General features: G+C 38.5%; 1 protein-coding gene across 1 annotated transcript in view; it reads left to right on the top strand.

The window, feature by feature from the left end:
* Positions 1 to 21,427, top strand: part of SCAPER (S-phase cyclin A-associated protein in the ER) — a 565,180-nt gene that overhangs the window by 52,785 nt on the left and 490,968 nt on the right. Inside the window, exon 5 of the mRNA XM_011932825.1 lies at positions 5,836 to 6,033. Within this exon, the coding sequence (XP_011788215.1) occupies positions 5,836 to 6,033 (198 nt within the window). The remainder of the gene's footprint in view (positions 1 to 5,835; positions 6,034 to 21,427) is intronic.

Raw genomic sequence — 21,427 nt, 5'->3', positions numbered from 1 at the left:
TCAGCCTGTTGTGTTCCCCAGTACTTTGTCTTATTCATTCTTTCCATTTTTTTTTGTATTTTTATCCTTTTATTTGTTACTATTTATTTATTTATTTATTTATTATACTTTAAGTTCTGGGATACATGTGCAGAATGTGCAGGTTTGTTACATAGGTATATACATGTGCTGTGGTGGTTTGCTGCACTCATTCTTTCCATTTTTTTTGTATCCGTGAACCATCCTCACTTCCCCCCTACTCCCCTGCTACCCTTACCAGACTTTGGTAACTATCCTTCTACTTTCTCTGAGTTCAATTTTCGTGGTATTTAGCTACCACAAATAAGTGAGACCATGTGATGTTTGTCTTTCTGTGCCTGGCTTATTTCATTTACATAATGACCTCCAGTTCTATCCATATTAGTGTAAATGACAGGATCTCATTTTTTTTACATGGCTGAATAGCAAGCATTTCATTGTGTATATGTACATTTTCTTTATCCATTCATCTGGTGATGGCCACTTACTTCCACATCTTGGCTGTTTTGAACAGTGCTGCAACATGAGAGTGCAGATCTCTTTGATATTCTGATTTCTTTTCTTTTGTGTATATACCCAGCAGTGGGTTTGCTGGATCATATGATAGCTCTATTTTTGTTTTTTTGAGGAACCTGTAAACTGTTCTCCATATTGGTTATACTAATTTACATTCCCACCAACAATGTACCAGGGTTCCATTTTATTCCACATCCTCTCCAGCATTTGTTAATTGCCTGTGTTTTAGGTAAAAACCGTTTTAACTGGGGTGAGATGATAGCTTATTTTAGTTTTGATTTGCATTTCTCTGATGATCAGTGATATTGAGCACCTTTTCATATGCCTGTTTGCCATTTGTATGTCTTCTCTTGAGAAGTGTTTATTTATATTTTTTGCCCATTTTAAAATTGGTTTATGAGATTTTTTTCCTATTGAGTTGTTTTAGCTCCTTATATATTCTGGTTATTAATCCCTTTTCAGATGCGTAGTTTGCAAATATTTTCTCCCATTCTGTTGTTTGTCTCTTTACTTTGTTGATTGTTTCCTTTGCTGTGCAGAAGTTTTTTTGTTTTTTGTTTTTTTTTAACTTGATGTGGTCTCATTTGTCCAGTTTTGCATCGTTGCTTATGCTTATGGGGTATATTACTCAAGAAATTTTTTGCCCAGACCAATGTCCTGGAGATTTTCCCAAAGTTTTCTTCTAGCAGTTTCATAGTTTGAGGTCTTAGATTTAAGTCATTAACCATTTTGATTTGAGGTTTGTATATGGTGAGAGAAAGTCAAATTTCATTCTTCTGCATGTGGATACCCAGTTTTCCCAGCACCATTTATTGAAGAAACTGTCTTTTCCCCGGTGCATGTTCCTGGCACCTTTGCTGAAAATGAGATCACTGCAGGTGTATGGATTTTTTTCTGGGTTCTTCATTATGTTCCATTGATCTGTGCTTCTGTTTTGATGCCAGTATCATGCTGTTTGAGTTACTATAGTTCTCTAGTATAACTTTAAGTCAGGTAATGTGATTCCTACAGTTGTGTTCTTTTCGCTCAGGATAACCTCGGGTATTCTAGGTTTTTTTGTGGTTCCGTATATATTTTAGGATTTTTTTTTTTCTATTTCTGTGAAGAATGTCATTGGTATTTTTATAGGGATTGTATTGAATCTATAGATTGCTTTGGATAGTATGTACGTTTTAATAACATTGATTCTTCCAATTCGTAAACATGGAATATCTTTCTGGTTTTTGATGTCTTCTTCAATTTCTTTCATCAATGTTTTCATTGTAGAGATCTTTCACTTCTTTGGTTAATTCTTAGGTATTTAATTTTACTTGTGTCTACTGTAAATGGAATTACCTTTTTTTTTCTCAGATTGTTCACTGTTAGCATATAGAAATGCAACTGGTTTTTGTATGTTGATTTTGTATCCTGCAACTTTACTGAATTTATCAGTTCTAATAGTTTTTGGTGGAGTCTTTAGATTTTTCTAAATATAGGATCATATTATCTACAAACAAGGATAATTTGACTTCTTCCTTTCCAGTTATTTCTTTCTCATGTCTGATTGCTCTAAGTGGGACTTCCAGTAGTACTCTTTTGAATAACAGTGGTGAAAGCAGGTATCCTTTTCATGTTCCAGATCTTAAAGGAAAAGCTTTCAGTTTTTCCACATTCAGTATGATACTAGCTGTTTGTCTGTCGTATATGGCTTTTATTATGTTGAGGTATGTTCCTTCTAGGCCCAATAGTTGAGGGTTTTTATCATGAAGGGATGTTGAATTTTGTTAAATGCTTTTTTTTTTTTTTTTTTTTTTTTTTTTGAGACGGAGTCTCGCTCTGTCGCCCAGGCTGGAGTGCAGTGGCGCGATCTCAGCTCACTGCAAGCTCCACCTCCTGGGTTTACGCCATTCTCCTGCCTCAGCCTCCCGAGTAGCTGGGACTACAGGCGCCCGCCACTTCGCCCGGCTAGTTTTTTGTATTTTTTAGTAGAGACGGGGTTTCACAGTGTTAGCCAGGATGGTCTCGATCTCCTGACCTCGTGATCTACCCGTCTCGGCCTCCCAAAGTGCTGGGATTACAGGCTTGCGCCACCACGCCCGGCCTGTTAAATGCTTTTTCAGCATGCATTGGAATGATTGCATGATTTTTATTCGTTTTGTTATATAATATCACATTGATTGATTTGCATATTGTTAAACAATCCATGCATCCCTGGGGTAAGTCATACTTGGTCATGGTGAATGATCTTTTTAATGTAATGTTGAAAATGTTGAACATGTTCAGCTTGCTAGTATTTTGCTGAAGATTTTTGCATCAATGTTCATCAAAGATAATGGCTTGTATTTTTGTTTTTATGATGTGTCTTTGTCTGATTTTGTTATCAGGATAATATTGGCCTCATAGAATGATTTTGGAAGTATTCCCCCCTCCTCTGTTTTTGGAATCGTTTGAGTAGGATTGGTACTAGTTCTTTTTTAAATGTTTGTTAAATTTAGCAGTGAAGCCTTCAGGACCTGAGCTTTTCTTTACTGAAAGACTTTTTATTATGGCTTTGATCTTGTTACTTGTTATTGGTCTGTGCAGGGTTTGGATTTCTTTATGGTTCAATTTTGGTAGGTTGTATGTATCTTGGAATTTATCCATTCTCTCTAGATTTTCCAATTTATCGGCATGTAGTTTCTCATAGTAGCCACCAATGATCCTTTGAATTTCTATGGTATCAGTTATAGTGTCTCCTTTTTCATCTCTAATTTTATTTATTTGGGTCTTCTCTCTTTTCTTGGAGAGCTTCTTAATCTGAGGTTGAAGATGGAGTCTGTGAACATGAAGAAAATACATGTTGAATGTCATACACGTGCATTTTTTTGGGGATAGGTCCATAGGTTTTCTCAGATTCTTAGGGGAGCCGATGAGTCTCTCAGAAAGGGATGAGTTAGAAGTCTCAATTTCTTCCTCCTTCTTTCACTGGCCTGCCCTTTTTTTCCCCCTCTTCTGTCTTTTTCTCTCAAAAATCCTTGATTAAAACACTATTACCTCATGGAATCCAATTGTGTGTAATTTCTCCTGCAAGTTTGGATTGTTTTGTCATCTATTGACTGTCTTGGGAAGCAGTTAGACATAGTAAGCCATAGTAGTAGTATAGTTACCTGATTAAGAATTCTGGCTTCATCACTTAAATTAATGTGAGGTTTTGGGGTATAATTTAATTTAGCTAAACCTGTTTCCTCCTCTGTAAAATGAAGATAATATTAGTACCTGTAATATAAAATTGCTTCAATGATTAAGTATATGTAAATCACTTGGTACAATGCTTGGCACATAGCAAGTATATCATGAATGTTAGATGCTGGCGCAATTGTTATTATCACTGCTGTTATTTTTGTCAGTAGTAAGTAGAGCCCTATATTTTAAAACTCTCTACTAGTTAACCAGCCTCTAGGATTTTTTTTTTTTTTAAAGAGAGATTTAAGGTCTCACTGTGTTGCCTGGTCTGTTCTCAAACTCCTGGGCTCAAGTGATACTCCTGCCTCAGCCTCCTGAGTGGTTGGGACTACATGTGTATAATACTGTGCCTGGCTAGCCTTTGTTATTTGATGTGTCTTTTCTACCTTTCTTCACAAAGTTGGCAATTATTGCCATTAGTTTATGCACATTTTTTCTACAGGCGTATTTTTTCTCCTTTTTGTCTTTCTTATGATAATCATACCTTACATTATTTGGGTACTTACTATTTGCTAGATGCATGTCAAACACTCTGTGAACGTTGGAGCAGAAATTGAAAGATTGAGTTCTAGTTTCAGTTTTGTCATTCTTTTGACTTTTGTCAAGAAATTCAGTCTGAGCCTCAGTTTTGTCATCTACAAAATGGGAATAATAATATTTGTCCTGTCTTTACAGCTTGTTGTGATGATTAAATGATAACTGTGTTTTCAAAAATCCTTTATAAAATCTATTTTCTGCCCTTCTGGAATCTTTGTAAATAAAAGCCTTGGATAGAGCAGTCACATGTAATGATAGAAACAGTTTAACCCCAAAGCATTATTGCCCATTGTACATTATAAGCAAGGATGGTAAAATATTACTTTATGATTTTAATTACTTATGATTATGAATGCTATACATATATACCACATTTTATGGATGTGTGATAAATTCATAAACAGCTGGGAATGAGTGGCAATAATTTTGATAATTTCATAAGATTAGAGTCTGGATTCATAGGAAGCTGCTAGTCCTTTGCTGATCAATGTAGAAAAAAGCTTTGGGAAGGAAGTATAATTTAGGAAACTTCCTAAGTTAATTTTAATTTTGAATGGTATATAGAAAGAAATGAGGTGGTCTGGAATATCTGGTAAAGAGCTGTCAGCACTGAGCCTCGGCCAACAGTCTAATGGTAAGCCAGCAGTGTAATTGTAGAGCTGTAACTAGAAGATGGTCTCCTGTGGCAGTGTGACCTTGAACAACTCAGCCTCTGAACCTCAATTTATTAATCTGTAAAGTGGAGGTAATAATACATACTTTAAGAAGTGTATGAAGCAGGTCAAGAGATATGTTAAGTTGATTTATAATATACAGTTGTTCCTCAGTATCCACGGGGGATTGGTTTCATGATCTCTATATTAGTCCGTTTTCATACTGCCATAAAGAACTGCCTGAGACTGGGTAATTTATAAAGCAAAGAGGTTTAATTAACTCACAGTTCAGCATGGTTGCGGAGGCCTCAGGAAACTCATACAATCATGGCAGAAGGCAAAGAGGAACCAAGGCACCTTCTTCACAAGGTGGCGGGAAGAACTGTCCAGCGAAGTGAGGAAGATCACCTTATGAAACCGTCAGATCTTGTGAGAACTCACTATCATGAGAACAGTATGGGGGAAACTGCCCCCATGATTCAGTTACCTCTACCTGGTCTCTCCCTTTACACGTGGGGATTATAGAGATATAATTCAAGATGAGATTTGGGTGGGGACAGAAAGCCTAACCATATCAATCTCCCATGGATATAAAAATCTTTGGATGTTCAAATCCCTTATATAAAATGGTGTAGTATTTGCATATAACCTATGCATATCCTCCCATAGACTTTAAACAATCTTTAGATTGCTTATGATACCTAATGCAATGTAAATGTTATATGTAAGTAGTTGTTATACTGTATTGTTTAGAGAATAATGATAGGAAAAAAGTCCATACATGTTCAGTACAGATGCTTTTTATTTCTGGAGTAGTTTTAGTTTGTAGTTGATTGAATCTTTATACAAAAATCCAATCCCTGGAAGCCCTTTTATTTATTTATTTCCATGTTTTATTTTACTTCACCAGAGTACTGCAGTGGACTGTAAAATAACATCATCTACAACTGGAGATAAACACTTTGATAAAAGTCCCACTAAAACAAGGCATCCTCGGAAGATTGATCTGAGAGCTCGATACTGGGCATTTCTTTTTGACAATCTTCGCCGAGCAGTAGATGAAATCTATGTAACTTGCGAATCAGATCAGAGTGTGGTCGAATGTAAGGTAAGGTTTGCTTTGAGGCCTTGTAATCCATTTGAATTCAGATTCTTGAATTTTTGCTACATCTTACTTGATCTTTTTTTGCTCTGTTGCCTAGGCTGGAGTGTAGTGGCGTGATCTTGGCTCACTACAACCTCTGCCTCCCAGGCTCAAGTGATTCTCCTGCCTTAGCCTCCTGAGTAGCCGGGATTACAGGCACATGCCACCACACCCGGCTAATTTTTGTATTTTTAGTAGAGACGGGGTTTCACTGTGTTAGTCAAGCTGGTCTTGAACTCCTGACCTTAAGTGATCCACCCACCTCGGCTTCCCAAAGTGCTGGGATTATAGGCGTGAGCCACTGTGCCTGGCCCTGACTGGATCATTTATCTCACTTTTTATAGTTTTAATAAATTCTGTATGCTTTTCATTTAATTACCTCTTATGAAAAGTTGTTCTTTTGATCCATGCACTAACATCAGCATTATGGTTCAGGTTTTCTTGATTTTGAAGATTTTTTTTGGCATCACCTAATTATATATTTTATATTCTGTGAAGGATTTGGTAGAAAGCTGTCTTGATGCATAGTTCTGGGCAGGGAATCAAAAGATTGGATACACATCCAGTATTATTTTTAAAATTCTTATCTGTATTCTCCATTGTTACTGTAGATGGCACTAGTGAGATTTCACATTCTTTGGTTTCATGTTTAATGTCTAATTGGACATTACTCCCTTTCCATTGAGATACTTATCACTCTCCTAATTCACTTTGGTTAGGGAAAAGTGAGATTGATGGCTAACCATAAACAATCCTGGGTGGGATTGGGATGTCATTGTAAGGTGTGTTTTCTAATTTTAAATAATCTTGTGTTTGTAATAGGATATTAAACAGACACATGGTGTAGAGTGTCTCTGTCTAAAAAGCCTGGCCTTTTAGTAAGTAGAGACTGTATACCATATTACTTTTTACTGAATAAACCTATTTTGAGGAAAACCAGAGGGATACATGTTTATAGAAATATTAAAGAGATAACTTCTGTTTTTATGGTGAACATGGTTGAAAACCGTGGAATTCATTATGTAACCTTTGAAATATATGAGGGGTTAAAGAAAAGTTACGTATTGAGACAGCAGCTATGTTTCCTCTTAAATTGGAAACAGTCAAAATATGTTTTAGACTAGCTAAAAATATTGGTTATCAAAAGCAGGTTTCAGAATGAACATTAGTTGAAACCATCTAACTATATGTTGTGTAGTTGTTATACTTAAATATTGTTACTATCAGCGTGTAAAAACTGGGGTGTTTTTTTTTTTTTGAGGCAGGTCTTTTTCTGTCACCCAGGCTAGAGTGTGGTGGTACAAACATAGCTCACTGAAGCCTTGACTTTCTGGGCTCAAGCAACCTTCCTCCCTCAGCCTCCTGAGTAGCTGGGACCACAGACATATGCCACCATGCCTGGCTAATTTTTAAAAAATTTTTGTAGCGATGAGGCCGCACTATGTTGCCCAGATTAGTCTTGAACTCCTGGGCTTAAGCAATCCTCCTACCTCAGCATTCCAAAGCTGTGGAATTATAGGCATGAGCCACCATGCCCAGCCACTTTTTATGTTTAAAGAAAAATATTTTTAAGCTTAAAAATCATATTCTTGGAGTATAATGAGTCAGTATGTTATGGTAGAAGACACTACTGGACTTAGTTTTCTGTTATGCTTTGTAAACTGAGCATTTGGGCTTAGAATAGCTCTAGATTACCCCTAGAGATTAATCAAAGCAGCAGTTTCTTTTTTTTTTAATTAAAAATAACAAATGACTGATTGAAATCAAATTTGCTTAAAAATATATATACTTCTTTAGTGTAAAGTGAGATTGACCAATTGCAATTATATCTTTTTGTGATAAGCAGAAACTCTTGCACCTTTCTCTGACACGACTGTGTTTTAGGAAGCTAGAATTGGCCACAAGAAAGTGTGGATTTTATTTCTGGTTCTGTCACTTACTCCAAGCTTTATAAAAGCTCAATAGCAATAGAAATTTTTTGTGTACGTTGTAGATTAAAAGAATGGAGAAAGTTTTGACAAAGTGAGAGGAGTAGAGATGTGTTTTCCATTCTTTGTACTGTGCCAAGATGCTCAAAGGCTTATGCTGAGAAATCTAGGAGTTTAAAAGGTATTTTTATATTCAACTCTTCTCCTTATCCAAGACTTACAGGTGGTGATGTATAAAATATACAATTTAACGTTTGGTCTAAGCACATGCTGGGTATATACTAATTAGTTTTCTTGTTTTGTTTTGCTTTATTCTCATTATTAAGGCACTGCCATCCATGATCCCATTTGGTTAGTATCTTTATGAGATACATGACCCAATAATTTTTCCTCATTTTGTAAGTGGATTCAGCCATTGTTTTGTTAATGCGTTGAAGGATTTATTCCTATTTGTGATTTTTATGTTTTAACCTTAGTTAAAATAATCACAGTTCAGTTCTGTGTCTCATATGTAAAATGCTGTTAATAACATATTATGTAATTCACATAAGTATAGCATAATGTGAAAAGTATCTTTCCTGTTTGCCAGGGATTTCTGAGTAGATGCTAACTTTGTAATCAAAAGAAGCTACGTTCCTCATTTTTTGAGTTTGAAGATTGTGCCTGTTTATGACATCGGCTACTTTACTATATAAATTGCTGAGAACTGACATTGTAGCAAAACTCTACTCTAAGCATTACCCCTACATTTCCCTTGCTCTCTTGCAAGGCAGGCTAGAGTGGGTTGGGGGAATTGCTTTTTGGAGTGTGCTTAGTTAATGAAGTGGTGGCCATTCCCTCATTTGTTCTCACAAAATTTTGAGGTAAGGGTTGAAAGAGTTGGTTGTGAAATTTGTGGGTGTGGCTGCTGGAAGGGGAGAATGGCATCTTCTTCTCTGGTTGAATGTTTGTTGTGTGGACTGATTTTGGTGTCTCTGGAATGTATTGAGAGAGTTTGGGGAAAACATGCTGGGAATACATTTTATTTTCCTTTCCTTGTTTCCCATTTGAATCTGGAGGGAACTAGATGTGTGTCTCTGGAGGATTGGGGGCTCCTTTGGATAAAGAGATTGGCACCTGCATCTGGCTTAGAGATTTCATAGCACAATAGACTTGCTGGAGTAACCTGTGCCAGCTGGGCTTGAACACTCTAGGATAGTTCTCAGTGATCAAGTAAAGAAGACCTGAGTGTATCTAATGATCTATTTGAGGGAAGGAGCATAGGCATAGATGAAGGTGTTAAGAGTCATAGGAGCTTCCTCTGGGGACACTTGGCTAGGTGAGTATATGTAAAACTCTGATGGAGTTGGGCCCCAGTGTCTCTTATTCTCATATTTGTTTCCATGTGTACTCAATCTTTAGCTCCCACTTATAAGAGAGAACTTGGTACTTGGTTTTCTATTACTGCATTAGTTTGCTTAGGATAATGGCCTCCTGCTGCATCCATGTTCCTGCAAAGCACATGATCTTGTTTTTTCCTGTGTCTGCATAGTATTCCATGGTGTATATGTACCACATTTTCTTTATCCAGTCTACCATTGATGGGCATCTAGGTTGATTCCATGTCTTTGCTATTGTAGATAGTGCTGCAGTGAACATATGTGTGCATATATCTTTTTGGTAGAGCAGTTTATATTCCTTTGGGTATATACTCAATAATGGGGTTGCTGGGTCAAATGGTATTTCTGTTTTCAGTTCTTTGAGAAATCTCCAAACTGCTTTCCATGGTGGCTGAACAAATTTACATTCCCACAGTAGTGTATAAGCATTCCCTTTTCTCCACAACCTTGCCAGCATCTGTTTTTGACTTAAACAATAGCCATTCTGTCTGGTATGATGTGGGATCTCAGTGTGGTTTTCATTTGCATTTCTCTGATGATTAGTGATGTTGAACATTTTTTCTTATGCTTGTGTATGTATTTTTGTTTTTTGAGACGGAGTCTCGCTCTGTCACCCACACTGTAGTGCAGTGGCACAATCTCAGCTCACTGCAAGATCCGCCTCCCAGGTTCACGCCATTCTTCTGCCTCAGCCTCCCGAGTAGCTGGCACTACAGGCACCCGCCACCACGCCCGGCTAATTTTTTGTATTTTTAGTAGAGATGGGGTTTCGCCGTGGTCTTGATCTCCTGATCTCGTGATCTGCCCACATTGGCCTCCCAAAGTGCTGGGATTACAGGCATGAGCCACTGCGCCCAGCCGTGTATGTATTCTTTTGACAAATGTCTGTTCGTGTACTTTGCCCAGTTTTAAATGGGGTTGTATAATTTTTCTGACTGATGTAAGATGGTATCTCATTGTGGTTTTGAGTTGTATTTGTCTGATGAATAGTGATGTTGAGCATTTGATATGGTTTGGCTCTGTCCCCACCCAAATCTTACCTTGAATTGTAGTTCCCATAATCCCCACATGTCGTGGGAGGTAATTTAATCATGGAGGTTGTTACCCTCATTCTGTTCTCGTGATAAGTGAGTGATTTATCATGAGATCTGATGGTTTTATAAGGGGCTTTCCCCCTTTTGCTTGGCACTTCTCCTTGCTGCTGCCACATGGAAGAAGGACGTGTTTACTTCCCCTTCCACCATGATCATAAGTTTCCTGAGGCCTCCCCAGTTATGCTGAACTGAGTCAGTTAAACCTCTTTCCTTTATAAATTACCCAGTCTCAAGTATGTCTTTATTAGCAGTGTGAGAACAAACTGATACAGCATTTTTTATATGCTTGTTGACTGTTTTGTGTCTTTGAGAAATGTCTGTTCATGTCCTTTGCCCATTTTTTAATTGGGGCTGTTTGTGTTTTGCTTGTTGATTTAAATTCCTTATAGATTCTAGATATTGGATCTTTGTCAGATGCATAGTTTGTGAATATTTTCTTCCATTTTGTACGTTGTCTGTTTACTTTGTTAATTGTTTCTTTTGCCATACAGAAGATGTTTAATTATGTCCCACTTGTCTATTTTTGTTTTTGTTGCAATTGCCTTTGGGGATTTTGTTATGAAATTGTTGCCAAGACATACATCTAGAATGATATCTTCTAGGTTTTCTTCTATGGTTTTTATAATTTGAGGCTTTACAATTACTTTTCTTTTTTTTTTTTTGAGACGGTGTCTCGCTCTGTCGTCCAGGCTGGAGTGCAGTGGCGTGGTCTTGGCTCACTGCAAGCTCTGCCTCCCAGGTTCATGCCATTCTTCTGCCTCAGCCTCCTGAGTAGCTGGGACTACAGGTGCCTGCCACCATGCCTGGCTAATGTTTTGTATTTTTTAGCAGAGACAGGGTTTCACCGTGTTAGCCAGGATGGTCTCAATCTCCTGACCTCATGATCTGCCCGCCTTGGCCTCCCAAAGTGCAGGGATTACAGATGTGAGCCACCGTGCCCGGCCTACAATTACTTTTTAAATCCATTTTCAGTTGATTTTTATGTATGGTGAAAGGAAATGGTTCAGTTTCAGTCTTCTGCATATATCTAGCTAGTTATACCAATACCATTTATTGAATAAGGAATCCTTTATTCATTGCTTGTTATTGTTGATTTTTCAAAGATATGATGATTGTAGGTGTGTGGCTTTATTTCTGGGTTCCCTAACTAGTTTCATTGTTCTATGTATCTGATTTTCGTACCATGCTATTTTTGTTACTATAACCTTATAGTATGGTTTGAAGTGAAGTAGTGTTCTGCCTCCAGCTTTGTTCTTTTTGCTTAGGATTGCTTTGGCTATTGGGGCTCTTTTTTGGTTCCACATGAATTTTAGAATAGTTTTTTTTTAATTCTGTGAAAAATGTCATTGGTAGTTAGGAATTGGCATTGGTAGTTGGTAGTTTGGAATTGGTAGTTGGTAGTTTGGCATTGAATCTGTAAATTGCTTTGGTCAGTATAGCAATTTTAACAGTATTGATTCTTCCTATCCATGAGCATGGAATATGTTTCCATTTGTTTGTGTCATCTCTGATTTCTTTCAGCATTGTTTTGTACTTCTCGTAGAGGTCTTTCACCTCCCTGGTGAAATTTATTTCTAGATTTATTTATTTATTTATTTATTTATTTGTGGCTAATGTGAATGGGATTGTGTTCTTGATTTGGTTCTCAGGTTGAATGTTATTGGTGTATAGAAATGCTACTGATTTTTGTACATTGATTTTGTATCCTGAAACTTAAGTTATCAGTTCTAAGAGCCTTTGGACAGAGACTATAAGGTTTTCTAGGTGTAGAATCATATTGTCTGCAGAGACAGCTTGACTTCCTCTCTTCCTATTTGGAAGCCTTTTATTTTATTCTCTCAGCTGATTGCTGTGGCTAGGATTTCCACGACTGCATTGAATAGGAGTGGTGAGGTGGGAATCCTTGTTTTGTTCTGGTTTTCAAGGGGAATAGTTTCAGCATTTGCCCATTCAGTATTATTTTAGCTGTGATGGTGTCATGAAGCCTCTTATTATTTTCAGTTATGTTATCTTGATACCTCGTTTATTGAAAGTTTTTAACATGGAGTGATGTTGAATTTTATTGAAAGCCTTTTCTGGGTCTGTTGAGATGCTCATGTGGTTTTTGTTTTTAGTTCCGTTTATGTGGTGGATCACATTTATTGATTTGCATGTGTGAACCAACCTTACATCTCAGGAATAAAGCCTACTTGATCATAGTGAATTAACTTTTTGATGTGCTGCCTGATTCTGTTTGCTAGTATATTGTTGAGTGTTTGTTTGTTTGTTTTTAATCTGTGTTCATCAGGGACATTGGCCTGAGCTTTTCTGGTTTAATTTATTCCTAGACATTTTGTGTGTGTGTGTGTGTGTGTGTGTATGTGGCTATTGTGAATGGGATTGTGTTCTTGATTTGGTTCTCAGGTTGGACGTTATTGATGTATAGAAGTGCTACTGATTTTTGTATATTGATTTTGTATCCTGAAACTTTACTGAAGTTGTTTATCAGTTCTTGGAGTCTTTGGATGTTACGTCTCTTCCCGGTTTTGGTATTAGAATGATGCTGGCCTCATACAATGAGTTAGGGAGGAGTTCTTTCTCAACTTTTGGGAGCAATTTTAGTAGAATTTTTATTAGCTCTTCTTTGTATATCTGATAGAATTCAGCTGTGAATCTGTCTGGTTCAGGGATTTTTTTGGGTTTTAGGTTTTTTCTTAATGCTTCCGTTTCAGAACTCATTATTGGTTTGTTCAGGATTTCAGTTTCTTCTGGGTTCAGTCTTGGGAGGTTGTATGTTTCCGAAAATTTATCCATTTCTTTTAGGTTTTCCAGTTGGTATGCACAGAGGTGTCTGTAATAGTCTCTGGGGACTTTTTGTATTTCTGTGGGGTTGATGGTAATGTGAACTTTGTCATTGCCAATTGTGTTTATTTGGATCTTTTTTTTCTTTATTAATCTAGCTAGCTGTCTATCAACTTTGTTTATTTTTTTGTAAGAACCAACTTTTCTTCATTGATCTTTTGTATGGATTTTCATGTCTCAACGTTGTTCAGTTCAGCTCTTCCTTATTAGTATGGTGGTAAGTATCCTTGCCCATCAGTGTTGTTGAGTTCAGCTCTTAGTTTGGTTATTTCTTTTCTTTTGCTAGCTTTGGGGTTGGTTTGCCCTTGTTTTTTGTTTTTTTTTTTTTTTGAGGCGGAGTCTCGCTCTGTCCCCCAGGCTGAAGTGCAGTAGCACCATTTCGGCTCACTGCAAGCTCCGCCTCCTGGGTTCACGCCATTCTCCTGCCTCAGCTTCCTCAGTAGCTGGGACTACAGGTGCCCGCCATGGCGCCCTGCTAATTTTTTTGTATTTTTAGTAGAAACGGGGTTTCACCGTGGTCCCGATCTCCTGACCTTGTGATCCACTCGCCTTGGCCTCCCACAGTGCTGGGATTACAGGCGTGAGCCACCGCCCTGGCTGTTTTTTTTTTTTTTTCTTTTTTTTTTAACTTCCTCTATGTATGATGTTAAGTTGTTAATTTGAGATCTTTCTAACTTATTGATGTATGCATTTAGTGCTATAAACTTTCCTCTTAACACTGCTGTAGCTGTGTCCAAGAGATTCTCTTACGTTGTTTCTTTGTTTTTATTAGTTTCAAATAATTTTTTGATTTCTATCTTAGTTTCATTGCTTGTCAAAAAGTGACTCATGAGCAGGTTGCTTAATTTCCATGTAATTGTATGTTTTTGAGAGATCTTACTATAGATTTCTATTTTTATTGCACTGTAGTCTGAGGGTGTAGTTGGTCTGATTTCACTTTGAATTTATTGAGAATTGCTTTATGGCTGAGTGTGTGGTTCATCTTAGAGTATGTGCTATGTGCAGATGAGAAGAATTTATATTCATTCGTCATTGGGTGAAGTATTCTGTAGAAAGCTGTTAAGTCCGTTTGATCAAGTGTCAATTTAGGTCCTTAATATCTTTGTTAATTTTCTACCTTGATCTGTCTAACACTGTCAGTGGGGTGTTGAAATCTGTTATTATGTGTGGTTATCTAAGTCTCTTTATAGGTCTCTGAGAACTTATGTCATGAATCTAGGTGCTCTAATGTTGGGTACGTATATATTTAAGATGGTTAAATCTTCTTGTTTAATTGAACCCTTTATTAATATGTAATACTCTTCTTTGTTCTTTTTGATTATTTTTGGTTGAAAATCTGTTTGAAATAATGGCAACTCCTGCTTTTTTTGTTTTCTGTTTGCTTGATAAATCTTTCTGCATCCCTTTACTTTGAGTCTGTGGTTGTTGTTGCATGTGAGATGCGTCTTTTGAAGGCAGTCTATAGTTGGGTCTTGCTTCTTTATCCAGTTCACCATTCTGTGCCTTTTAAGTGGAATGTTTATATTATGTTCAAGGTCAATATTGATATGTGATGCATTAATCCTATCATCATGTTGTTAGCTGGTTGGTTCTTATGTCGACTTGATTATATAATTGTTTTGTTGTGTCAGTGGGCCCTTTTGGTGGCTGGTGTTGTTTTTTCATTTTCATGTTTAGCACTCTCTTAGGGACCTCTTTTAAGGCAGGTCTGATGGTAATGAATTCCCTTAGCATTTGCTTGTGTCAAAAGGATTTTTTTTCTCCTTTGCTTATGAAGCTTAGTTTGGCTGGATATGAAATTCTTGGTTGGAATTTATTTTATTTAAGGATACTGAATATAAGCTCCCAATCTCTTCTGGCTTGTAGGGTTTCTGCTGAAAGGTCTGCTGTAAGCCTGATGAGTTTCCCTTTTGTAGGTGACCTGCCTTTTCTCTCTAGCTGCCTTTAAGGTTTTTTCTTTTGCGTTGACCTTGGAGAATCTGATAATTATGTGTCTGGTGGATGGTTGTCATATAGTATCTTGCAGTTGTTCCCTGAATTTGCATGTTCATGTGTCTAGTGAGGTTGGGGAAATTTTAATGGACAATTTCTGCTTGTTAGTTCATTCTTACACTGCTATGAAGAAATACCTGAGACCAGGTAATTTATAAAGAAAAGAGATTTAATTTGCAGATGGTTCCACAGGCTGTACAGGAAGCATGTAGCATCTCTTTCTGGGGAGGCCTCAGGGAGCTTGAACTCATGGCAGAAGACAAAACAGGAACAGCAGGCATCTTACATGGCAGGAGCAGGACCAAGAACGAGGGGGAGGTGCCGCACACTTTAAACAACCAGATCTCATGAGAACTCTATCATGAGGACAGCACCAAAGGGATGGTGCTAAGCTGTTCATAAAGGATTCACCTGCATGATTCAGTCATCTCCCACTAGGCCCTCCAGCACTGGGGATTACAATTGAATTTGATATTTGGGAGGAGACACCAATCCAACCGTATAATTCCTCAAATATGTTTTCCAAATTGCTTGCTATATCTCCGACTCGTTCAGGAATGCCAGTGTGTTAGAGGTTTGGTCTCTTTACATAATCACATATTTCTCAGAGGTTTTGTTCATTTTTTAAAATTCCTTTTTCTTTATATGCCCGCATTGATTTGAAAGAGCAGTCTTTGAGCTCTAAGATTCTCTCCTCAGCTTCATGTATTCTCTTATTAATGTTTCCTGTTGTATTGTGAAATTCCTGTAGTGAATTTTTCATTTCCAGAAGTTCAGTCTGGTTCTTCCTTAAAATGGTTATGTTGTCTTTCAACTCGTAGATGGTGTCACTGTTTACCTTGCATTGGTTTTCAGCCTTCTCCTGTATCTTGCGGAGTTTCCTTCCCATCCAAATTCTGAATTGTAGGTCTTTCATTTCAGCCATCTCAGTCTGGTTAAGAACCATTGCTGAGGAGCTAATGCAGTTATTTGGAGATAAGAAGATACTCGGGTTTTAGAATTGCCAGAATTTTTGTACTGGCTGTTTCTCATCTGTGTGTGCTGATGTTCTTTTAATTTGTGAAGTTGCTGTTCTTTGGATAGAGCTTTTTGCTTTTATATTCTTTGATGCTTTTGAGGGTTTGACTGTGATATAATTTGGTTTAATCAGGTGGCTTCATTTCTGAATACTTTCAGGCTACCAAGCCTCAGCACAGCACTCCTGTGCTGTGGACTCCAACTCTGGGGGGCTGGAACTAGGCCTGCAGGTTTCTTCTCTGTCCCCTAGAGGTCAAACACCTGCTGCACTGGAGGGATTGAGGTAATCCCAGTCAGCCGACAACCACGTTCTGATGGGCTGCTAGCAAATATGCTCTGGTGGGGTTGTGGGAGAGTATGCTGTGGTGGTGGTGCGGGGGCATTGTGGGTGAGTGTGTACCAGTGCGGTGGTGGGGCAACCACAGGTGATTGCGCACCGGTAGGGTGGTAGGGGGTGCCGTAGGTGAGTCCTTACCAATGGGGTGATTGAGGGGGAGGGGTTGGTGTACACCAACAGGACAGTGGGGGCCCTGTCGGTGTGCATAGTGGTGGTGGGTCCTCATGCACGTGCAGCCTGACAAGAGGATGTTGTGGGTGTGTGTGTGCCCACAGGGTCCTGTCTACAAAAGCACTCCTATGGGAGGGTAGGGGCTGGGAAAGAGTTATGGTAGTGACCACTGAGAAGCATTTCAGTGGGGCCACTGTGGCTGTGTTGCGAGTGCATGTGGCCAAGGAGGGACCCTGGAAGAGGCCAGCAAATGCGAGCATTTAGATCATACTGACCCTGTACTGCAGGCAAGACAGCCCTGCTCTCTCCTGGTCTGGTAGCTAAGAAAGGCCAAAGCCCTATCTATAGGAGTATGGCAAGTCTTGGGGAATGGGAGCCCATGACCATGCTCCATAGTAGCTGTCCCCATGCCTAACCCTCTGGGCTCCATGCAGTTTGCAGTTCTTTCTCTGCCAACTCCCTGGGCAGTTCTCCCTGCCATCTCAAATGCCTATGGAGGTCATGAGGGGCTCCTGCAGGTCTGTGGTGAGGGTGGACCACTCCATGCCTGTTTTACTCACCCCTTCCTTAGGAGCCACTTTGGGCCAGGAACGGGTCACGGTGCCTGTTCAGGGTTCCCAGCTTCCTTCTTCTTCAGCCCTAAGATCTGTATTCTCCCTCTGTCCACTCTCAACGCCTTCTTTACAAAGGTCTGCTTGCAGTGTGCCAGTCTAATTGATGTTTTGATCTTTCTTGGTGGGTGAAGCTCTTCTTCCTGGCTATGTCTAGTTGGCCATTTTGACTCTTCTCCTCTCTCACAACATTTTAAACTGGTAAAACTAAGTTCATGATCTCTCCATCCCACCTCGAACCTGATGTGTTTCTCTTCCTTGAATGGCACATACTACTTCTACCCCCAGGTGTTTGTGCTTGAGACCTGGGAGACATCCTTGGTTCCTCCCCTCACTTCACAAAACCACTCACTGTCCAATGGATTAATTCCTTTCAGAATTACCTCCTAAATCTTTCCAGTCCATTCATGTCTCTCACTCTACTGCTACCATCCTAGTCCAAGCTGTCATAAAATGCTTAGATTACAAGTGAAGCCTTCTAACAGGACTCCCTGCATCCTTCTAATAGATTCTCCACACTGCAGGCAGATTGCTACTTAAAAAATGGCAAATATCTTTGGGAGGCCGAGGCAGGTGGATCACGAGGTCAGGAGATCGAGACACTCCTGGCTAACATGGTGAAACCCCGTCTCTACTAAAAACACAAAAAATTAGCCGGGCATGGTGGCGGCCGCCTGTGGTCCCAGCTACTCGGGAGGCTGAGGCAGGAGAATGGCATGAACCCAAGAGGTGGAGCTGTCAGTGAGCTGAGATTGCACCACTGCACTCCAGTGTGGGCGACAGGGCGAGACTCCATCTCAAAAAAAAAAGCAAACAAAAAAATATGTCTCTCTCATTACTTTGATTGAAGTTGTTCGAAGATTTTTCTTTACTCTGAACATCAAAATCCTTAACATAGTGATATTAAGGATCTTGAGTGACTTGATCCGTAAATTCTTCATTTCACACCCCTTTTGTCCCCTCCCTTCTGCCTCATGTAAATTAGACTTCCTTTGGTTCCGTAACCATATCATGTCCTTGCATGTTTCCTGGCCTTTCTGTGTTCTAATTTTTCTGCCCAGAACACTCTTTCCTCCTCCTTCTTGCCCAACATCTTCTTACCTCCCTCATTTCTTTTACTTAACTCCTATTCATAATTTACATTTCAGCCTAAGTGTCACTTTCCCAGGGGAGCCTAACTTACGTTTCAGACTATGATATGCTCTTATAGTGTATATGCTTCTCTTTGGAAATATATATCACAGCTGAAATGAAATAATTATATATTTAGTTGTTTAATATCTGTCTCCCTTTCTAGATACTAAGCTTCATCAGGATAGAAACAACACTGTGTATTGTTTACCCCTCCATCTTCAGTACTTGGTACTGGCACTGGATCGTAGGAAATGCCCAGTAAGTAGGTGTTGAACGGGTGTGTGAAGCCATGAGACTACATACACAGTTGCACTGATGTTAGTCTTCATAGTTATGTAATTCTTAATTCCCCCAGTGATCCTTAGCAGCCAGTCATATGCTAAAAAGGTACAAAGATGGTGGGTATATGGATTAATCTTGGGCTAGTATTCTTCAAGCAGGTGCATTGAATTTCAGTAGAGTAAAAGGAGTTGAAGAGGGTAAGAGAGTAGTAGTTGGAGTAATGGGCCATGGAACCTAAGCTGATGGGGAAGGAAATGATTATAAGAGAAGCCTGATAGTGATGCTAAGTATTTACAAATACTCCTTGGACATGAAGGAGTGAGTAAGATGGATTCTCTGTAGATAGAAAGTGTTAGGTTTATGTTTATGTTTTTGAAATTAATACTTGGATCCTCCAAATACTAGTTTTCTTAATCTCCTTGATCTGTCAGATAGTGTATGTATCGTGCCTCCTACCACCATTCCCAAGTCCCCAAAATCCATTATATCATTCTTTATGCCATTGCACATCCTCATAGCTTAGCTTCCAGTTATAAGTGAGAACATAAAATATTTGGTTTTCCATTCTTGAGTTATTCCATTTAGAATAATGGCCTCCAACTCCATCCACATTGCTGCAAAGGTCATTATTTCATTCTGTTTTATGGCTGAGTAGTATTTCGTGGTATGTATATACCATGTTTTTTGTTGTCCACTTGTTGATGGATATTTAGGTTGGTTTCATATTTTTGAAATTGTGAATTGTGCTGCTATAAACATGCGTGTACATGTGTCTTTTTCATATAAGGACTTTGTTTCCTTTGGGTAAATACCCAGTAGTGGGATTGCTGGATCATTTGATCCAGCCTGGCCCTTAAATGCTTTTCATTGTGAATTCTGTTTTGTCTGATATTACTGTTATAATCTTTTTGTTTTGATTTGCGTTATATTTTAGCTCAGGAATTGAAATTTGTTACAGAGAACATGAGATTCAGGACAAGGATAGAAGGCTAAGAGTTCACTTGTGCATTTATGGGAGTTGGCTTCTGTTACCTCACCATTGTCTTACATTAATAGCCATCCTTTCTTCATCTGTATCTGTATCTTTTCTTCTTAGCCTTATTCTGCATATTCCCTCTTGTGTTTCATGCATTGTAGTCTTCACAGTAAAATTTTGCTGTTTGATTGGTTAAATAATTAATTTCTTCTTTATATGTAACATTTACTAAAGCATTGTCTTATGAGTGTTTAAGTTGTAGAGATAGCTGTCACTTTTTACTCTGTTTAACATGACACTTTATTGACAATTTCTGGGTTGACAAATCTTTGTTCCTTATATCTAGTTTTCATATACATTATCATCAGTATGATAGAGCATTGATGTTTTTCCTTTTGGGTATTCTGAATAATGGAATAACTTTATTTATTCCGTTATTCCAATGGAATTACAGTTATTCCAATGGAATAACTGTAATTATCATGTCATAACTACTGTTGGTTTTGTCAGATTTGACTTGTCTGGTTTTCTCAGTCTGTTTTCTATTACTTGTAACAGAATACTAGAACCTGGGTAATTTATAAATGTATATTTATAAATATTATTTATAAAATAATTATATATTATATAAATATATATAAATCTTATCTTTATAATTATAAGGATAAGAAATTTATTTCTCATGGTTATAGAGGGGCTTTATCTGGTTTGGGCCTTCTTGCTGGTGGGGACTCTCTGCAGAGTCCCAAGACAACATACGACATCACATGGTGAGGGGGCTGAGCCTACTAGCTCAGGCCTCTCTTCCTCCTCGTATAAGTGCACCAGTCTCATTCACATGCTAACTCATTAATCCATTAACCCATCAAACCATTCATGAGAGGAGAGCCTTCATGGCCCAATTATCTCTTAAGGGCCCCACCTCTTAATACTGCCACAGTTGAGGATTAAATTTCAACACGAGTTTTTAAGGAGACAAATATTCAAACCATAGCACTGGGATAAATCCCTAGTTATGTTAGGCTAGTTTCTAGACATAGGTATTATACCATTTTATACCATACTTTCATTTTTCAACTATATCTTTCTGATTTATTTATTTTTGTTGATGGAACCACCATTCTTCTAGTCACCTGTGTTCTATATTGTGTTGACTACAAAGTTCCTATCCATTCATCTTTTGCATTGTATTTTTTTTTTCCATTCACAAACTCCTTCCCTCTTTCCTAGTGTCAAGATACTGCTTTTTGAAGACCCTTATTACTCTGTGGTGAAGTGTTATCTTTTTGGTATGTCCTCCTCTAGTTTTTTTCTTTTTCTTTTTTTTTTTTTGAGGTGGAGTCTCGCTCTGTCGCACGGGCTGGAGTACTGTGGCCGGATCTCAGCTCACTGCAAGCTCCGCCTCCCGGGTTTACGCCATTCACCTGCCTCAGCCTCCGGAGTAGCTGGGACTACAGGCACCCGCCACCTCGCCCGGCTAGTTTTTTTTTTTTTTGTATTTTTAGTAGAGACGGGGTTTCACTGTGTTAGCCAGGATGGTCTCGATCTCCTGACCTTGTGATCCACTCGCCTTGGCCTCCCACAGTGCTGGGATTA

This window comes from Colobus angolensis, unplaced genomic scaffold, assembly GCF_000951035.1.
Source record: "Colobus angolensis palliatus isolate OR3802 unplaced genomic scaffold, Cang.pa_1.0 Scaffold99, whole genome shotgun sequence".
Lineage (NCBI taxonomy): Eukaryota > Metazoa > Chordata > Mammalia > Primates > Cercopithecidae > Colobus > Colobus angolensis.
The sequence above is the reverse complement of the archived record's forward strand: the minus strand, read 5'-3'. Positions and strand labels throughout refer to the sequence as shown.